The sequence below is a fragment of the Scyliorhinus canicula genome, chromosome 16 (genome assembly GCF_902713615.1).
Source record: "Scyliorhinus canicula chromosome 16, sScyCan1.1, whole genome shotgun sequence".
Classification (NCBI taxonomy): domain Eukaryota; kingdom Metazoa; phylum Chordata; class Chondrichthyes; order Carcharhiniformes; family Scyliorhinidae; genus Scyliorhinus; species Scyliorhinus canicula.
This window is the reverse complement of record NC_052161.1, coordinates 38,930,666-38,952,145: the sequence shown is the minus strand read 5'-3', so window position 1 is coordinate 38,952,145 and position 21,480 is coordinate 38,930,666. Positions and strand designations below refer to the sequence as shown.

At 44.1% G+C, this 21,480-nt stretch overlaps 1 protein-coding gene across 6 annotated transcripts in view; it reads left to right on the top strand.

Annotated features, from left to right (window-relative positions):
- mmp21 (matrix metallopeptidase 21) overlaps positions 1-21,480 on the top strand; it is a 34,184-nt gene that overhangs the window by 2,448 nt on the left and 10,256 nt on the right. The window contains exons 1-4 of one of the 6 annotated variants that reach the window (XM_038773747.1): positions 9,220-9,235; positions 11,760-12,234; positions 13,449-14,139; positions 14,541-14,680. In XM_038773747.1, the coding sequence (XP_038629675.1) occupies positions 13,710-14,139; positions 14,541-14,680 (570 nt within the window). In that variant the 5' untranslated portion in view covers positions 9,220-9,235; positions 11,760-12,234; positions 13,449-13,709. The other 5 variants (XM_038773743.1, XM_038773748.1, XM_038773745.1 and 2 more) reach the window with 5 other exon arrangements.

The following is a 21,480-nucleotide window of genomic DNA, read 5'->3' as shown; positions in this document are numbered from 1 at the left end:
GCTCTTTCCTATGAACAATCAATCACTGTGTCTTGGGGTGGATTTTGTACTGTAGAGACAGAGCTTTTCTTAAGAGAGTGAAAGAGAAAAATTCCTTACTGCTCGCTTCAGCAGCTTTTCCAGGTGACTTTGATAACTTAACAGAACGGTGGCTCAGTGGTTAGCACTGCTGCCTCACAGCGCGAGGGACCAGGGCTCAATTCCGGCCTTGGGCCACTGTCTGTGTGGAGTTCATACACTCTCCCCATGTCTGTGTTGGTTTCCTCTGGGTGCTCCAGTTTCCTCCCAAAGTCCAAAGATGTGCAGGTTAGGTGGATTGGCCATACTAAATTGCCCCTTAGTGTCCCGGATGTGCAGGTTGAGTTACGGGGTTATGGGATAGGGCGGGGTGGACATGGGTGGAGTGCTCATTCAAAATATCGGTGCAGACTTGATGGGCCGAAAGTCCTCCTTCTGCACTGTAGGGATTCTATGATTCTCTCTATGTCTGGCCTGGCAAAACTTGTTTTTAAAGAAACATGTCTATATATTCCCAAAAAGGAATTTGATTAACATCTTGCAACTATTTTTGTAGAATAAGTAATGATATGTTGATCTTTTATCTCAGAAATGTTTAGCACAGTTCAAGATAGTAGAAACCAAACAGGAGATGGAATTATTTCATCCTCCACAGGGAGAAGTTTGTGTGTCTGTTTGGTGTATCTGGCTGGTTAGCAGTTTCCATTGTATTTATTATTGGATAAAAATCAGCATATTGCATTTTTAATCTTTTCCTTAGTTAAAGTTTAGGATTTGATGTCTAGGTTTCTTTTGAAATGTCTCTCTCTTCATACTTCCTTTTGAAGGGGGGTTCTTGTTTATTTTTCTCACTTCCGTCTTGGAAGGTGGTCTTGCATTTTCAAAACAGTTTACTGCCTCATTTTGTAAAGTAACAGATTTCCAGTCAGTGGAAAGGTTTTTAATAATTATTTTTGAAAAATAAAGAGACATTTTTGTGATAGATGTGATGTTAAAGAACAGACACGAACGGGCCTCCTTGTAACTTTAAATCAATAAAAGGATAAACATTTATTTATAAATATCACAACACTCAATCTATGCTGTGATAAGAGATGGTATTATATATATTTTGAGGGTACAATTCAACAGAAACATTTCAGAATCCAGTTACGGGTGCTTTTGGCAGGGTATTTTGTGGCTTGTTTATTGATGCCAGGGTGGTGTTTGTGTTTTTAGACAGGGTGCTGGGATTTGAAGGATTTCGGAAGGGGGGGCAGTGTGGAAGGGAGGGCGTGTAGAGGGGTCATTTCCCAACGACCATGTTGGAGAGATCACAGCTCGTATTCAATGGCACATGGTGGCAAAAATGGGCCCCCACGAGATTCTCGACATTACTGGCCCCCTCACTGTCTGATTTGCCCAACGCGTGCCTCAGCAGCTCGCCACTAACAAGGGGAGCTGCTTTTAAACACTCTCTCACCATTCACTTCCAGTTAACACACAAGCATAGCCACATAGAAACCTGCTCCTTGCTTTGGGGATGACAACCTGGCCAGGCTTCTCGACATTGTGGATGAGAGACGGGACGCCCTCTTCCTCCAAGGGGTTTAGAGGACCAGCAGCAGGGTCAGCAATGCCACCTGGGAGTCAGTGGTAGCAGCTATCAGTGTAGGCAGGCAGGCAGCATGATAAGCAGGACTGCCGTCCAATTTAGGAAGAAGACAAATGACCTCCAATGAGCTGCAAAGGGTAAGTTACCACCTCTCTCCTGGCATCAATTCTGCCTTCCACTCCTCAAATTCCCAAACTCCTCAAATTCCCAAACATTGGCTGACACCTAGCACCGTCCCTACATCCGATCTTTGTGCTTGTTCCTCAGAACTCTCAGGCACTCACCAGCAAAACCCCTTCAAATCCAGGTGCGATCCCCACACATGCCACCTGCTATAGTCACCCCCTGACCCATCAAACGTGTGGCTCGCAGTGTCCTCGCTTTTCCCCGCAGGAGATGATGGCCCATAATAAAAGGGAAAGGGCCAAGATAGGCGGGGTGGAGTCCCAGAGATTTGAGTCCTCACCCGCCATGAATGTTTGTCCGAGGAGACAGCAGTCACTGACAGCGAGGTTGGCCTGCACCAGAGAGGTGAACATCCACTGCCCCTTCACTCGGATGACCTGTCTCAAGGGAGAAGTTTGTGTCAGACAAAGTGATCCTTCCCTCTCAACGATCACATGTCCATTGACTTGTAGGATCTCCATCTGATCCGGAGTTGTCCGTCCTCCCGTCCCCCCCGTCCCCCGTCCCCGACCCCCCCCCCGCTACACAAGGGACCACCTCTGAGGAAAGCTTCTAAGAGATCACCATTGAGGCATCATAGCTATCATCCACAACTTCCATCAGCACAGAGCCACACACCTCTGTGTCAATCTGATGAGCACCATACACTTGCTGATGCATATCAAGTGAATGCAGGAACATCCAAAGGTGACAGCAGTTGGAGGTCTGCAGTGTCCAAGGACTTAGCTGGGTCCCAGTCAGATGCCGAGCCTCTGGACAGGTGTTCTGGTAAGGTGCGCCCTGTGCACCACTTTTAGTTGTGCTAGGCTCAGCCCTGTGCATGTGGAGGTGAAGTTTGTCCTGTGCATTGCTTCAATCCAGAGTCCTCCCCCTATCCCTTTGTGGGCAGCACGGTAACATAGTCATTACCACTATGGCTTCACAGCGCCAGGGTCCAAGGATCGATTCCCTGTATGGGTCACTGTCTGTGTGGAGTCTACACATCCTCCCCGTGTCTGCGTGGGTTTCCTCCGGATGCTCCAGTTTCCTCCCACAAGTCCCGAAAGATGAAATGAAATGAAATGAAAATTGCTTATTGTCACAATCAATTAAGTTACTGTGAAAAGCCCCTAGTCGCTCGGTGGGGATATCCCTGCACAGGAACTCTCCTCCACGCTCACCCACTCCGTTCCCAGTTCCATGACCCATCCACATACTTTTTCTGCAGTGGCCGCCCAGTGGTAGAATTGGAGCTTCGGGAGAGCCAGACCTCCCACATTTCAGTAAAAAAATTATTAATTTTGCTTCCAATTTCCACCCCTCTATCACCTTCACATTGTTCATCTCCGACCCTTCTCTTCCTTGACCTTTTTATGTCAATTTCTGGGGATAGACTGTCCACTAGTATTCATTGCGAACCCACTGACTCCCACGGCTACTTCACCTGCAGCTCTTCACACCCACATGCTGTAAGGACTCCATCCCATTCTCCCAGTTTCTTCGCCTCTGTCGTATCTGTTGCGAAGATGCCACTTTCCAAAAGGGTGCTCTGACATGTATTCATTCTTCCTTAATCGTGGTTCCCATCTCCCACAACTCTGCTTTCACCCCTCCCCCTCCCTCCCAGAACAGGATAGGGTCCCCATTGTCCTCACTTTTCACCCCACAAGCCTCCACATTCAAAGAACCAACCTCTACCAGTTCTGCCAACATGATGCCACCACCAAACACATCTTCGTCTCACTCTATGTCAACATTTTGCAGTTCCGCTTTCTCTGCGGATACGCTGGTCCACTCCTCCATCGTCCTCAACACCTCACCTTCTTCCATGGCACTTACCCATGCAGTCGCAGAAGGTGTAACACCTGCCACTGTATCTCTTCCCTGCTCACTATCCAAGGCCTGAACACTCTTTTCAAGTGAGGCAGCACTTCATGTGAACCTCCTTCAATCTGGTCTACTGCATTTGGTGCTTCCATGTGGGGTCTACTCTATGTTGGAGAGACTAAACGCAGACTGGGTGACCGCTTTGCAGAATACCGTTGGTCTGTCTACAAGCAGGACCTTCCTCTCGCTTGCCATTTCAACTCCATCCTGCTCTCATGTCTACATGTCCGTCCTTGGCCTGCTGTAATGTTCCAGTGAAGGCCAGGGCAAACTAGAGGAATAGCATCTCATCTTCCGATTAGGCATGTTACAGACTTCCGGACTTAACATTGACGTCAAACAACTTCAGACAATGAACTCATTCACCTTCACCCCATTTTTATTTCTATCAATTTATTTTCATTTCTTCCATTGATCTGTTTTTCCCTCAACAATTGCCCCTTCCCCCCACCCCACCTGGGCCATCAGTTCCCTGTTCCTAGTTGCCCTTTGACACACTGCTCACCTTTGTTCTGCCATTAATACATTCTAATCTCTTTACGTGCCACTTATCAGCACCTTTCTTAGCCTTAACCATCCCATTTACATCCTTTTTTTGTCTTTCTGGCATCCTTGTCAATCTCCACCTACCGCTGGCCCCCTATCCAGGCCCACCGCCCCTCCCCCCACCCCGCCCCTCCCAACAACAGTATAAATCTGTTTCCAGTTTCATCTGCATCAGCTCTGGGAGAACCAATGGTGCCGGGCCAGACGGGCCCCTGTATCTCTTCCCTGCTCACTATCCAAGGCCTGAACACTCTTTTCACGTGAGGCAACACTTCATGTGCACCTCCTTCAATCTGGTCTATTGCATTTGCTGCTTCCAGTTCTCTCTAGCTTAACAAAGGGTCATCAAGGCTGGAAATGTTAGCTCTCTTCTCTCTCCACAGATCCTGTCAGACATACTGAGATTGTCCAGTATTTTCAGTTTTTGTTTCAGATTCCAGCAGCAGATTCCAGTAGTAATTTACTTTTACCTCCCACATATTTCCTCCTTTGTAGCACCTTCTTTCTAATCCACGGGCTTTCGCCAGTATTTTTGTATCAGTGTTAAGGAGTGATATAGGTCTGTATGATCCATACTCCGTCAGGTCTTTGTCTTTTTTGGGCATCAGCGATATTGAGGCCTGCGTTGGTGGCAGGATTCCCCTTGCTGGTGAGTCTACAAACATCTCCCGCAAGTACGGGTCCAGTGCTGGCACAAATGTTTTATAGAAATCTGCTGGAAATCGGTCTGGCCCAGTACCATTGGTTCTCCCAGAGCTGATGCAGGTGATAGGACAGTCGTGACATTCAGGAAGGGGTGTCAGCAACACTCCAGTGACTGCAAGGCCAATTGGAGGAGCCCCAAAGACTGCAGGCGCAGGAGATGTTGCTGATAATTCGTGGCACCAAGGCCAACACTGCTAGGGTGCCAACCATCATCAGGGAGAAGGAAGCGTTAGAGGCCAACCAGAGATCTGCCACCAAGGAGACAACAGTGGTCTTCAGTTTTTCTGAATCCCTTCCTTCCTGAGACTGGCACATTTCAAGGGCAGCGGGCAGTGTCAAGGAGACAAGGGAAGGTCATGCTAGATAAATCTGTTAGAATTCTTTGAGGAGGTAACAAGGAAGTTAGACAAAGGACAACCAGTGGATCTAATCTATTTAGATTTCCAGAAGGCCTTTGACAAGGTGCCATATAGGAGGCTGTTAAATAATTTAAAGCCCATGTTGTTAAGGGTAAGATACTGGCATGGATAGAGGGTTGGCTGACTGGCAGAAGGCAGAGAGTGGGGATAAAGGGATCATTTTCAGGATTGAAGCTGGTGACTAGTTGTGTGCTTTGGGTCAGAGTTGGGAACACAACCTTTCACAATATACATTAACAATCTGGCAGAATAAATTGAGGGCACTGTTGCTACATTTGCAGATGATACAAAGGTCTGTAGAAAGACAGTATTGAGGAAGCAGGGGACTGCAGAAGGACTTGGGCAGTTAGGAGAGTGGGCAAAGAAATGGCAGATGGAATACATTATGAAAAGATGTGAGGTTATACACTTTGGTAAGAAGAATGGAGGCACAGAATATTTTCTAAATGGGAAATGGGTTAGGAAATTAGAAGCTCAATGGGACTTAGGAGTCCGAGTTCAAGAACTTCTTAGGTTCAATTGGCGATTAGGAAGGCAAATTCAATGTTAGCATTCATGTCGAGAGGACTAGAATACAAGAGCAGGGATGTACTTCTGAGCCTGTATAAGGCTCTGGTCAGAACCCATCTGGAGTATTGTGAGCAGTTTTGGACCCCATATCTAAGGTAGGATGTGCTGGCCATGGAAAGGGTCCAGAGGAGGTTCACAAGAATGATCCCTGGAGTGAAGAACTTGTCATATGAGGAGCGGTTGAGGACTCCGGTCTGTAACTATTGCAATTTAGAAGGATATGGGGGAATTTATTGAATTAACCCCATCCCTCCCATGCCCCCAGTCCCTCCTTCCCCCAATCCCTTACTCCCCCCCCCCCCCCCCCCCCGTCCATTCCCAGATCCTCCCATACAACTCCCCTCCCCACCCCCCGGCTACCCTGGTCTATCCTCTATGAGTTGGGGGAGCAGAGGGCAACAGGGGTTGAGGGTGCAGGCAGGCCCACTGTGAAGATTAACATGACAGAGGCTTCACATGTTTCAGATATTACCTGCTTTAATCTTGAACATTTTCCTGTGACAGATTCTCATTCCCCTTAGCTGCTATAGAATCCTTACAGTGAAGCAGAAGTAGGTCTTTCAGGCTATCGAGTCTGCACCGGCCCTTGGAAAGAGCACCCTGCTTAGCCCCATGCTCCCATCCTATCCCTGTAATCTAGTAACCCCACATAACCTTTTGGGCAGGAAGTGGGAATTTAGTAGGCCAGTCCACCTAACTTGCACATCATTGGACTGTGGGAGGAAACCAGAGCAAACCCACACAGACTGTCACCCGAGGCCGGAATGGAACCCGGGTCCTTGGAGCTGTGAGGCAGCAGTGCTAACCACTATGCCACCAGATAAGAATATGCTGCCAGGGCAGGACATCTGTGACCTCACTGATTCACTTGTGGTCTGTAGTTTGGGAAATACCCACAAGTCCCGCTCGAGTCCTGGAATGAACCGATTGCATATAATTTCAGGGCTGCGGGACCTTTATGCCCACAGGGTGTGGCCGTCCTCCTCCTCCACGGGGCCCAGGTCCCCTGAGCTCATGGCACAGGTGCCATGCTGTCTCTGGAGTCTCCAGCGGTGCATGTTGTCCATCATCTCCTCAAAAGACTAACGACGCCTGTACACCTTGGGCCATGGCTGGCGTCCATCTCTGGGTTCTTCCACGGCTTGATGGGCGGCCAGGTCTTCAGGGTGTGCGGCAGCCCCTTGCACAAGTGGTGCCACTTCCTTGATGCTGATACTGCCTGCTCTGGCATCTAACCACTTTGGCTGGCACCAGCACCACGAGGGCAGCATCTGCAGAACCGCCATATCTGTAAGGAATTGGAGGAGGAGAGAGACCTCAGGACCCTCAAGTCCCCAAACCTCCCCCGAGCCAGTTGTGCTGAAGAACCTCGCTCTGCACATTCACCCACCCACAGCAGGCGCCCCTAGATCCCCAATCCCAAACTTCTGCCGGGAACATTAGGGAGACTATGCTCAAGTGTCCTCCCCCGATCCACACACTTACCCTATAGTTGCGAGGATATTGCAACAAGAGTGCCCCTTTAAGAAATGTTTTTGTCTTATCACATGGCTTTAGTGATGTCAATGTGTGGATGGAGCTGGGCTGTGGCTCTGTGAGGTTTTACTTTCGTTTTCACATTTGGCTGCTGTAGACTCAGACAGAGAAGTATTTTGGCCTGTCTCTCTATTTCCAATTTTAAAGAGTTATTCCAAGGAAGAAATCCAATGATTATACTTACCTGCTATTTTGGTAAAAAGGGGTTTTTGATTTATGGGATCTTGAAATTGAATTGGAACAGTTAAGGGGGAATTCCTGCCTTTCAGGTGTTATTCAACAGAGTTCTTCGGCGCTTTTAATAAAAGAAAAGATCTATTCTATGAATTTAGTTAACATCTGTAAAAACACAGCAAGAATTATTATCAAATACAAACATAACCAAAATCAATAAAGAGTTATAGGCCAGGTGAACTCCATAATATACTGTGGTGTTTTCTAACCCTGGCCCATAACAATATTCTCAGTGCTGAATCTCAGCTCTTGAATGCTTGGTGTTGGCTGCTGCCTCTATGGTGCTGACGCTTCTAGAGTTCAGGCAAACTTCAGGCTTCAAAGTTTGATTCAAATGTGATGCATCATCGTTTGAGACATGGCACCTGTATCCATGAGATGCCACTTTAGAATATTTTGTTTATTAAACGATCGACAGTACCTTCGTAAACTCTTCAGGGGGCAGATCTGAGAGGAGAGGAGAGACCCCACCGGGAGATGCTTTGACCCGTGTAGCACGATAACGGCAGCGCTAACTATAAAAAGTTAAAAGATTGCTGGGGGAACAGGACAGTAAACGAGTGGGGAGCCGAGTGTGTTCCTCGGGTATGGAAGCTTCCCTGGAATTGGCGGGGGACAAAATGGCAACAGCAAGCGTCCCCCCCGTCCCCCCCCCCCCCAGGCGACCGCGGGCCATCAGCTGAGGGTATCAGCCGCATTGTGGTGGCTGAACTGAAAAATATCAACGGGATCTGGTCAGAAAAGTGAAAAGGTTAGTAGGTGAGTCCCTAATCCAAATATCAAGTCGATTGGAAGGGATGAACAAACTTATGGAGGCATGGAGCGACACGGTCAGAAATATGGAGGAGACCTCCGACCACAGCACGCACATCACGGGTGCTCAAAAAAAAAAATTGTCTTCTGTCCTAGAATTGAACATGTATTTTAGAAATAAAATAAGTGACCTGGAAAACAGGTCTCAAAGACAAAGCATCTGCCTCGTGGGTTTACCAGGAGGGATGGAAGAATAGGAGAAGATTCTGTGGTGCGACAGGGAACACCAGGATTTTAAATGGGAGGATCACTTGATCCGGCTATACTGCGATCTTAGCGCAGAGTTGGCTAAAAAAAAAGGGCAGCATTCAAAGCGGCGAAACCTGCTCTATTCAAGGAGGGTATCCGGTTTGGGCTACTATACCCGGCCTATATTTAAGTTTCTATCGAAGGAAAGGATCACTTCTTTGACTCCCTGGATAATGCAAACATTTTTGTTAAGAAACTTGGTTTGAACTCTGTGTAAACCTGTCTCTGTTTTTGTGTAAGAGTCCAAGTGGCTGAATATTCAGAGGTTAAGTAATTTTTCTTTATGAGTGGTTTATATTAAAAAGTTATTACCGTTGAAGTGTTTTTTTTCTGCTCGTGTTGTATATATTTCTCTTACTGTGCTGCCGTTGTCACTGGGTTGTTATAACTGACATTTTAAAAATCTTGTTAATGATTTTTCTCAATTTTAAAAATAGGGTCGGATGGAGAGGCTCTCAGCAATAGCCAGAGATGGGTTTTGTGAAGGGAAATCACAAAAGTGGGTATACTGCAGCTACCACTCACAAACATCCTGTGAGGGGGAGCTTAGATTATAGTGTTGAGTTCAGGTTTTGCACAAATTTGATTTTTTTGGTGGGGTCATTGGGTTGGGGTGGATGGGGGAGGGAGAAGGTTATTGTTGGATGTTTGACGCTGTCCACTAACTTGTATTTGTCTGGTCTGTGGACCGGACTGCTCTCCTGGTGGGATCTCTTCATTGTGGCTTTACAGGATTTCTTGCTTGACCAACAGATGTAATGGTCAGGATTTCTTGCTTGACCAACAGATGTAATGGCTTCCCCTGGTGCGAGAGGCGGTAGTGGTGCCACTTTCTGCCTTATAACCTGGAATATGAGGGGTTTGAATGGACCAGTGAAGCGGGCAAGGGTCTTTGCACATTTGAAGGGTCTAGATCCGGGAGTTGTGTTCTTACAGGAGACCCACTTACAAGTGAAGGAATTGGATTTGTTTATTGCCACGAGTACCGAGGTACAGTGGAAAGTATTGTTTTGCATACAGTTCAGACAGATCATTCCATACATGAAAAGAAAATATACAGGGCAAACATAAAATGCACAATGCAAATACATAGTCACAGGCATCGGATGAAGCATACAGGAGTGTAGTACTAATCAGTATCTTCAAACCTACAAGGGGACATAAAAGAGAAAGGTTAGTGATAGTGTTAAAATTAAATTTTTAGAGACTAGTACGGTTATAGGAGATGTAGGAAAGGATCTGTGTGAGTGAGCTCGCAGAGTCGGGTCGCTCCGGCACCAACTTGCTTCATGTCAGACAAGGCTGTGCAAAAATTGGGTGGGACAACTCTTTCACTCAACTTTAATGGTAGGGCTAGAGGGACGACAGTACTAATCCACAAAAAAATACAATTTACTCCCTCCTGGATTATGGATGACCCCAATGGGCGTTACATTATTGTCTGTGGTTCACTGTAGAACACTCTGGTTATTTTGGTGAATATTCTTGCTCCAATTGTGTTAACCCCAACTTTATAAACTCCCTGGTGAACATCCTCCTCTGTGCCCACTGAGGAGGTTTGGGGGGAATCTCTCTACCGGGTGAATTCCACTTTATCCTGTGCCAGACTAAGTTTGGCTCAGTTCAAAGTGCTTCATTGGACTCATTGGGGCAAAGGCAAGGATGAGTGGATTATTTCGAGACGTGGAGATCGAGTGTGACTGCTATTAACTTACACCAGCTAATAGCGCGCATGTGTTTTGGTCTTGCTGGATACTGGGTTTACTTTTTCAACACAATTTCCAAGATTTTGCAGATAATATTTGGGGTATCAGACTCCCGTCATTCTACTCGGGAGTGTGGGTGGATGTTCTTGCTTTTGCTTCCATAATAGCCATGAGGCGAATATTACTCAGCTGGAGATCTGCCTGGCCATCCAAGGCATTCGCATGGGTGGAAGATATGATAGCAATCTTGCTTCTGGAAAAGATCAAGTATACTATTAGAGGCTTGGTGAGGAGATCCTCACCAGAGCTGGCGGTCATTTATCTATTTCTTTTAAAACCTGAACATGTTCGAGGGTTACGGGAGGTTGAGATCAGGGGGGTAGGGGGGTTAAAGTATTGGAAGCTCTTGTTCCATTGCACTCATTAATTACCTTCTTGCTCTTGATTTGTTTTGTTTTCTGTTTATGTAATACATATTAAGTGTATATATTTTCCTATTTGTGCATTACTGTTTATATCTGATAATTTAATAAAATGTTTATTTTTTAAAAAGTACATTCATACAAAAAGATGACAACAAAGTACTCAACAGTCCATAAATCCAACAAAGAAAAGGCACTGCGCCACATCTTCTCACTGCAGAATATCGCTACAAACACAAAGCCACAATAAATAAATTTAGAGTACCAAATTATTTTTTCCAATTAAGGGGCAATAGCATTATGTCCTCACAGCGCCAGGCTCCCAGGTTCGATTCCCAGCTTGGGTCACTGCCTGTGCGGAGTCTCCGGTTTCCTCCCATAAGCCGAAAGACTTATGCTGTTAGGTGATTAGGTAATTTGGACATTCTGAATTCTCCCTCTGTGTAACCGAACAGGTGCTGGAATGTGGCGACTAGGGGCTTTTCACAGTAACTTCATTGTTGTGTTAAAGTAAGCCTACTTGTGACAATAAAGATTGTTATTAAAAAGATTATTATTATTATTTAGTGTGGCCAATCCACCTAATCTGCACATCTTTGGGTTGTGAGGTGAGACCCACGCAGACGAGGAGAATGTGCAAACACCACACGGACAGTGACACAGGGCCGAGATTGAACCCCGGGTCCTTGGCGCCGTGAGGCAGCAGTGCTACCCACTGCGCCACCGTGCCGTCCAGAACAGAATATTTTACTAATAAACATTTAAAACATTTAAGATAATAAAGTCTCCCTGTTCACACCTCTTTTCCATCTTTTACGTGCTCTTTACTTACAGCAATGATGTACCTCATTGGCAATTCCAATCCCATAATCTTTCCTTTCTCTTATTTTTCAAGGCTGTAGAATTTTGATTGGAAACCCCTGGTATGTCGCCTTGGTGCCACAGCTCAGCTGGCCCCAAAAGAGAATTACAATTTTGTCAGCGATTTTGACTGAAGGTGAAGAGTGGATTGATTCACACTTTGGCTGACATCTGAATAATGTAACTTTTAAATAGCAGTCAACACTCAGAAATTGCAGTTTGCTTTTATCAACATCCTGAAATATTCCCTCGCTTTATTCAGCTGCCAGTAACTCTTTACTGAAAAATGCTACTCCTTCCGGTCAGCGATTTTCCAGCCCCTCGTTTTTGGCTGTCACACTGAAAAGCGAAGTGAAAACTCTACTTAATTATTTCAAATTCTATTTATCCACGATTGCCAGCGAAAGTCGAACGGGGCCATTGGAATTACTTTTGTTTAAAGAGGCCGTTTAAAATATTTTTTAAAATCGTGGAGTCGAGTCGAGGTTTCACACATCAGAACCACCAAGGTGCAAACGGTATAAAATTTACATAACTTAAATATGTGTTGTTTATCTCAGCCTGGTTACAAATCTCAACATGTCAAAGCAAAAAGTGCACAAACACTGCGCCTCTGTGTCCTTTGTACGAAATTATATTCCTGTAAATATCACGTTGGTCTGTTAACAAATAAGGCCAGAACTCCAGAGGGTTGATATCCTCTGTTGTGCGGGATTGCCACACTTTGAAGAGATCATTTGAAGTTTGTTGAATGTGGGTTGAGACAGGCTGGGTATATAAAGCGAAGCTCTGGGCCCACCGGTCTGACCGTGCAGAAAGGCATCAGCATGCGGCTCGCTTTCCATCTCACTCTGTTCTATGTCACCGCCCTTATCTGGGTGGATTGCGAGAAACTCTTTCACCACCGCGACCACTCGGACATCGCCTCGTCCTCAGAGCGTTGGGCACGTCCCATCCTTGAGCAGACAGCAGCTGAGGTAAGAAGGCACGCCTCGTGTTAAAGTTGTATTATGCCTTCATTCTTCATGCACTTAAATGTATTACAAGTTCATAAGATATAGGAGCAGAATTAGGCCATTTGGCCCATCGAGTCTGTTCTGCTATTCGATCACAGCTGATCTGTTCCTCATCTGGTGGAGTGTTTCCTCACTTGGAGAAAACAGATCTGGGGATCGTTCCTATCCCTGTCAACATGGGGGACAGGGCTACAGTTTTGGGTCAGGCATATGAAGCCCCCATCCATTTTCCCTCCAAAAGGTGACGAAGAATCCTAAATTGAGTCAATCCACCTATAGGAAATGGTGTAAGTGGTTAGCACTGCTGCCTCATGGCACTGAGGATTCAGGTTCGATCCCAGCCCTGGTTCACTATCCGACTGGAGTTTGCACATTCTCCCCGTGTTTGCATGGGACTCACCCCTACAGCCCAAAGATTTGCAGGGTAAGTGGATTGGCCAGGCTAAAAACTGCCACTTAATTGGAAAAAAAATAATTGGGCACTCTAAATTTTTATTTTAAAAAAAGGAAATGGTGTAAGAATGCTGTTATGTAGCAGTATTCTGTGAATTTTATGAGCCAGTTCTGACAAAGGGTCGTCCATCTGAAAATGTTGCCTGACCGTCTTGAGTATTTCCACCATTTTCTGTTTGTGTTTTATCTGCAAGTTTATCTGTTAAACTTCGGCATTTAATATTTCTTAAATTTGGGGAATTATTTTTTTAAAGCAATACCTGTCTAAATATGGATGGACAGAACAAATAAACTGGGCGAAAATCCAGCACCAGAAAGTGGAGAACATTGAAGATGATTATCGAGCTCCTAAAGACTTGCTGCAACTTATCAGAGAAGCATCCTCGGATTCCAAACCAAGGCAACCTCAGGCTGTGCCCACTAGAAGCATAATCTATATAGAAGCCTTAAAACAGTTCCAGAAAACCAATGGCATACCTGTGACAGGAGAACTAGACACAGCCACTAAAGGAGCTATGAACAAGCCACGATGTGGGGTCCCAGATAAAGTTCTGTCGGAAGGTACTTCAATGGATAATGGGACCAGTGATATTGCCAACCAGACATCTGATTTCAACAGAACAGCTGATAACAACGGTGGTACCAATGTAACTGTAAGTTCCAATAGTCGCAAGAAGCGCTTTTTGCAGTTATTGTTTGCTCCCCGAGGACAAGTGTCTGCTAACCCTGACTTGTTTAATAAGGTACCAAAAATGGCCTTTTCCAAACCGAAGCTTACGTGGCGCCTAATGGGAGAAGGTTATAGCAACCAGCTCTCGATTGAAGACCAAAAACATGTGCTGAGAATGGCTTTTAGGATGTGGAGTGAAGTCATTCCTTTAGAGTTTGAAGAGAATATCCAATCTCCTGCATCAATGGTTGACATCAAACTTGGCTTTGGGACAGGTAATGTACAGATGCATGTCATGTTTCATAAATACAGACTATTCAGAACTTAAGTCAGTGCAGAACATAAAGTATTGTAATGAAATGAAATGAAAATCCCTTATCGTCACAAGTAGGCGTCAAATTAAGTTACTGTGAAAAGCTCCTAGTCGCCACATTCCGGTGCCTGTTCGGGGAGGCTGGTACAGAAATTGAACCGTGCTGTTGGTCTGCTTTAAAAGCCAGCGATTTAGCCCTGTGCTAGCTTTTAATGTGTCAATAAAATGGAGATCTTGATAAACAAAGATGCAAGTTTGATATTTTGCCATACAAAAATACAACTTGTTTTATGTGAATCAATTGCTGTATAAATTATTACATGAACTAGCATGTTGTGCTAAATATAGTCATTTTTGCTCTAGGTCGACACATGGGCTGTACTCGAACATTTGATGGCAATGGGCATGAGTTTGCTCATGCTTGGCAATTAGGTGACATTCATTTTGATGATGATGACCATTTTACCACCCCAAGCAATGGAAATGGAATTAGTCTGCTAAAAGTAAGTATCTACACTGGCATCTTTAAATCTCACATTTCTTCCTTTTGCTTTCTATTTCTTGTTGCTAAAATTAGCAGAAGGGTAATTCCAAATTAACCGAGCAGTAAGATATTATAGAATATTGTGTTGTAATTATTGTATGATCCTTGAATTTCACCCACTATTTTTTCCACCTGAAGCACTGATTTGTATGGGGGCGCTGTAGTCTTGGCAGAGTCAGTCCTCCTAAATTATGTCTAAATGGCATTGCCACATGCTACAATTATTTGAGCAGGAGGAGGCCTTTTGGCCCTTTGAGCCTGCTCCGCCATTCATCACGATCATGGCTCATCATCCAACTCAATATCCTAATCCTGCTTTCTCCCTTTAGCCTTCGATCCCATTCTCCCCAAGTGCTATGTCCAGCCGCCTCTTGAATATATTCAAATATATATTTTAGCATCAACTACTTCTTGTGGTAATGAATTCTACAGGCTCACCACTCTTTGTGTGAAGAAGTGTCTCCTTATCTCTGTCTGAAATGGTTTACCCTGAATCCTCAGGCTGTGACCCCTGGTTCTGGACACACCTATCATTGGTAACATCTTCCCTACATCTCCCCTGTCTAGTCCTGTTAGAATTTTGTGAGTCTCTATGAGATCCCCCCTCATTCTTCTGAACTCCAGCAAGAACAATCCCAACCTAGTCAATCTGTCCTCATATGACAGTCCCGCCATCCCTGGAATCAGTCTGGTAAACCTTCGCTGCACTCCCTCGAGAGCAAGAACATCCTTCCTCAGAGAAGGAGACCAAAACTGCACACAATACTCCAAGTGTGGCCTCACCAAGGCAATTGCAGCAACACATCCCTGCTTCTATACTTGAAACCTCTTGCACTGGGGGCCAACATACCATTAGCCTTCTTTACCGCCTGCTGCACCTGCATGCTTACCTTCATCGAATGGTGCACAAGGACACCCAGGTCCCGCTGCACAGTCCCCTCTCCCAATTTACAACCATTCAGGTAGTAATCTGCCTTCCTGTTATTGTTTCCAAAATGAATAACCTCACACTTAACCAAATTATACTGCATCTGCCATTGGTTTGCCCACTCGCCCAACCTGTCCAGATCTTGCTGTAGGATCCCTGCATCCTAGTCGCAATTCACCCCCCCACCTAATTTGGTATCATCTGCAAACTTTGAGATGTTACATTTTATTCCCTCATCCAAATCATCAATATATATTGTGAATAGCTGGGGTCCCAGCACCGATCCCTGTGATACCCCACTGGTTACTGCCTGCCAATTTGAAAAGGACCCATTAAACCCTACTCTTTGATTCCTCTCTGCCAACTAGTTTTCTATTCACCTCAATACATTTCCCCCAATCCCATGCGCTTTAATTTTGCTCAATAATCTCTTATGCGAGACTTTGTCAAACACCTTCTGAAAGTCCAAATATACCACATCGACTGGCTCCCCCTTGTCGATTACTGGTTACCTCGTCAAAGAATTCCAACAGATTTGGCAAGCATTATTTTCCCTTCATAAATCCATGCCGACTCTGACTGATCCTGCCACTGCTTTCTAAATGTTCCGCTATAAAGTCTTTGATAATGGATTCAAGCATTTTCCCCACTACCGATGTTAGGCTTATTGGTTTATAATTCCCTGCTTTCTCTCTCCCTCCCTTTTTGAATATCAGACTGACAAGAACTATCCTCCAATCTGCAGGGACTGTTCCAGAGTCTATAGAATCCCGGAAGATGACCACCATGCAACCACTATTTCAAGAGCCACCTCCTTAAGCACTCTGGGATGCAGATTCTCAGGCCCTGGGGATTTATCTGCCTTCAATCCCATCAGTTTTCCCAGCACCATTTCTGTACTAATATTGATCTCCCTGTTCTTCCCTCTCACTAAACCTTTCATTCTCCAACATTTCTGGGATCTGATTTGTGTCCTCATTTGTGAAGACAGAACCAAAGTATGTATTTAATTGCTCAGCCATTTCTTTGTCCCTTATTATGCATTCCCCTGTTTCTGTCTGCAGTGCGCCTACATTTCTCTTTACCAATCTCTTTCTCTTCACATATCTGCAGAAACTCTTAGTGTCAGTCTTTATGTTCCCCGCAAGCTTCCTTTCGTACTGTAGTTTCCCCTTCTTAATCAATCCCTTTGTTCTTCTTTGCTGATTTCTAAACTGCTCCCAATCCTCAGACCTATTATTTTTCTTGGCCAATCTGTATGCTTCTTCCTTGGATTAGATACTATTTCTCATTTTCTTTGTAAGCCATGGATTGGCCCTCTTACCCCCTTTGCTTTTGTGCCAGACAGGAATGAACATTTGCTGTAGTTCCTCAGGTGTTCCTGAATGTTTACCATTGTCTATCTACTGTCATCCCTTTAAGTAACTCTCCCCAATCTATCAAGGCCAACTCACGCCTCATATCCTCATAGTTCCCTTTATTAAGATGAGTTCCATTGCTGGGGGTTTTTCTTCATAGAACTCCAAATATTGAGCTAATCAGCTATGCTAACATAGGTGGCTGGTAAGTTATTGGAATCCACCATCAGGGACATAAGAACATAGAAAATGGGAGAAGTAGGCTATTCGGCCCCTCGAACCTGCTCTGCCATTTAATATGAACCTGACCAATCATCTATCTCAACACTTTGTGTGTCCAGAAATCTATTTCCTTCTTAAATATATTCAGTACTTGGCCTCCAGACCTTCAGTGGTAGAGAATTTCATACGTTCACCACCCTGAGTGAAGAAATTTCTCCTCATCTCAATCGTAAATGGCCTATCCATATCCTGAGACCCTGACCTCAGTCTGGTGAAACTTCACTGCACTCCCCTAAGGCAAATATATCTGCAAGCCTGCACGCAATATCCCAGGTGTGGTCTCACCAAGGCCCTGTAATCAGGTCCTCTTGTAATAAAGGCCAACATACCATTTGCCTACCTAATGGCAACTGTTTGCTTCCTTTCAGTGGCTGCTTTACAAGGATACCAATGTCACTTTTTACATCAACATTTCCCAATATATCACTATTTAAACTAATTCTCTACCATTGTATTTTTCTTATCTCCACATTATGCTGCACCTGCCGTGTATTTTCCCACTCACTCAATTTGTCTAAATCACCTTGAAATCTCTTAACATTCTCCCCACCATTCACATTCTCACCTAGTTTTGTGTTGTGAGCAAACTTGGATTGATTACATTTGGTTCCCTTATCCAAATCATTGATATATATTGTGAATAGCTAGGGCCCAAGCACTGATCCTTGCAGTGGCCCACTGGTCACTGCCTGCCATTCTGAAAAATACTAATTTATTCCTACTCTGTGTTTCCTGCCTGCTAACCAATTCTCAATCCATATCAATATATTACCCCCAATCCCTTGTGCTCTAATTTTGCACACTAACATCTTATGTGGAATATTGTAAAAAACTTTCTAAAAATCCAAATATACCATATCCATCGGTTCTCCCTTATCTATCCTACTAGTTATGTCCTCAAAACCTCTCGCAGGTTTGCCAAACACAATCTCCCTTTCATAAAACTATGCTAACTTTGTCAAATCCCATTAATATTTTCTAATTGTCCAGCTTTAAAAAATCATTCAGGGGATATAGGCATCACTGGCTAGGCAACAATTTATTGCCCTTGAGAAGGTGGTGGTAAGCTGCCGTCCAGAACCACTGCAGTTATTATGGTGTAGGTACATCTAGAGTGCTGTTAGGGAGATCGTTCCAGGATTTTGACCCAGTGTGAGTGAAGAAACAGCGATATATTTTCAAGTCAGGATGGTGGGTAGCTTCCAGGTGGTGATGTTGTCCCGTGTGTTTGCTACATTTGCCTTTCTAGACAATGATGCTGCTTAAGGAACTTTGGTGAATTCCTGCAGTGTATCTCAGAAATGGTACACACGACTTCCATTGTTTGGTGGAGGTGGAGGGAGTAAATGTTTGTGAAAGAGGTGCTACCCAAGCAGGCTGCTTTGTTCTGGCTAGTGTGGAGCTTCTTGGGTGTTGTTGGAGCTACACTCATCCAGGAAAGTGGAGGTATTCCATCACATTCCTGACTTGTGCCTTGTAAATGATGCACAGGCTTTGAGGAGTCCAGAGGTCAGTAACGTGTTGCAGGACGCCTAGTCTCTGTCCTGTTTTTGTAACCATAATATTTATATGGTTAGTCTGGTTCAGTTTCTGGTCAATGGTAACCCCCAGGATGTTGATAATGGGAGATTCAACAACAGTAATGGCAGAGAGTGTCAAGGGGCATAAATAATATCTCTTTTGTTGGAGATGGCCATTGCCTGCCACTTATGTGGCACAAAGATTACTTGCTACTTGTCAGCCCAAGCCTGGATTATCCAAGTCTCATTGCATTTGGATATTGACTGGTTCAGTACCCAAGGAGTCATGAACATTGTGCAGTCATCACCACTTGTGATGGTACTATGGAAGGAAGGTGATTGATGAAGCAGTTGAAGATGGTTGGGCCTAGGACAGTACCCTGAGGAACTGAAAGTGATGAACTGAGATGACTGATCTCTAACCACCACAACCATCTTCCTTTGTGCCAGTTACGGCTCTAACCAGCACAAGGTTTTCTCCCATTGACTCCAGTTTTGTTTGGGTTTGTTGGTGCCACACTTAGTTAAATTGTGTCAAAACACAGTCACTTTCACCTCACCTCTGGAATTCAGCCCTTTGGTCCATATTTAAACCATGGCTGTAATGAGGTTAAGACCCGAGTGCCCCTGACGGAACCCAAAATGAGCATTAGTGAGCAGGTTAATGCTAAGCGCTGTTGATGACCCCTTACATGATTTTACTATCCTTAATGTCTTTTGTTAGCTATGGTTGGGTCGCCTTTCCCACTGTTCCTCTTTTAGGTGACCAAATAAATTGTATCAACAGTTTTTCCCATTATGTTTTTGTACCAGAAAGGAATCTACAACTGTTACAATGCATGTATTAATTCCTTAATTATCAGCCATTGCCTATCCACCATAATGCCTTTTAATGAAGTTCCCCGATTTATTGTAGCCAACTCACCCTCATATCTTTGTACATTCCTTTGTTGGATTTGGGACCCTAGTTTCGGATTGGGCTACATCATTTTCCATCCTAATGAAGAATTCTATCATGTTGTGGTCACTCTTCCCTAAAGGAACACGCACCAGATTATTAACCCCTTCTCATTGCACAGTACAAAATCTGGGTTAGCCTGTTTCCACAATGATTTCTCTATGTACTCATCTAAAAACAATTTCACACATTCCAGAAATGTGTCTGTCACAGTGTTATTGCTAATTTGGTTTCCCCAGTTTATATGTAGATTAAAGTCACCCATGACTACTGTTGCACTCTTGTTACATAAATTTATAATTTCCTGTTTAATCCATCCCCAACCATACCAGTACTCCCACGAATATTTTCCATTTGTCACTTCTTAGCTCCACACAAACTGGTTCCACATTTTGATTTTATGAGCCAATATTCTTTCTCATTATTGGAATGATTTCATCTTTACTAACTACACTATCCCACATACTTTCATTTGGAAGGGCATGGATTTATAGAGGTTTGTTAAAGACAAGTTGCATCTGTCTGACTTGACTGAATTTTTTGATAAAAGTAATCACAAAGCTTGATCAAGGTATCAGATGTATATATGGACTTTTGGAAGGTATTCAACAAACTGCTACATGTTAAGAAGATGGATGCCCATGGATTTAAAGAAAGAAATGGTGGTATGGATATGGAATTGGTCAGTGTCTGGAAACAAATGGTGGATGGATGTTTCTTCGATTGGAAGGTGGTTTGCAGTGATGTTCCCTACAGGCCAGTTTTGGGTACTACATCTTTTAATTTTTAGAAATGATCTAGGCTCAGGTATCGAGGGAGCAGCATCATAAAGTTTACACATTATAGAATATTTGGCAATGCAATAAGTAGTGGTGAGGATAACAAACAAGATGGTGAAATAGGCAGCAGCATGATGGATGGAGTACAATGCAGAGAAATTTGAAGTGATGAACTTTGGGAGGACGACTATGGAAAGAAAATATAGTATAAATGGCAGTATTTTTGGAAGTTTAGTGTAGAGACTTGCTGCTCATATACACAAATCCCTAAAGGTGGCAGGCAGGTTGATAAGGTGACTGAAAAAGCATATACATTATTTGGAAGTATAAATATATGCAACAGATCAGCAATGAGATCAGACTAGAACTTTATAAATTATTCATTCAGCCTTCTGCAGCTGGAGTATTGCACTCAGCAAGATATAAAAGCTTTAGAAAGGCAATAGATGAGATTTCCTTCAACTATGAGAGGTTGGAAAAGTTAGGAATGTTCTTCTTGTAGCAGAAAAATTGAAGTGGTGACCTAATAGAGGTTTTCAAGAGGATTTGATAGAGTAGACAGACGTCATAGATTTAAAATCATAGGCAAAGGATGAGAAACAAAAATGATTGGGACTGGCATACTCGACTTGAAAATGTGGTGTAAGCGGATTCTTTAAATAAATGTAAAAATAAGCTAGACAGGTCCTTGAGGATAAGAAACTTTGCAGGATTTTAGACAAAAACAAAATTGTGAAACCAAACATGATGTCCCTTTCAAAGAGGCATGTTGGATTGAAATACCGCCTTCGGTGCTGAGTTTCTATAATTCTATGAAATTAATCTAAAAAGTTATTTTCAACAGGTTGATAGTAGAGAGCATTACAGTCAAGCCAGATTCAGTCCTTATTCAACATTCTGTCATATTTACCATCAGGGGAAGTCAATGAGTGGA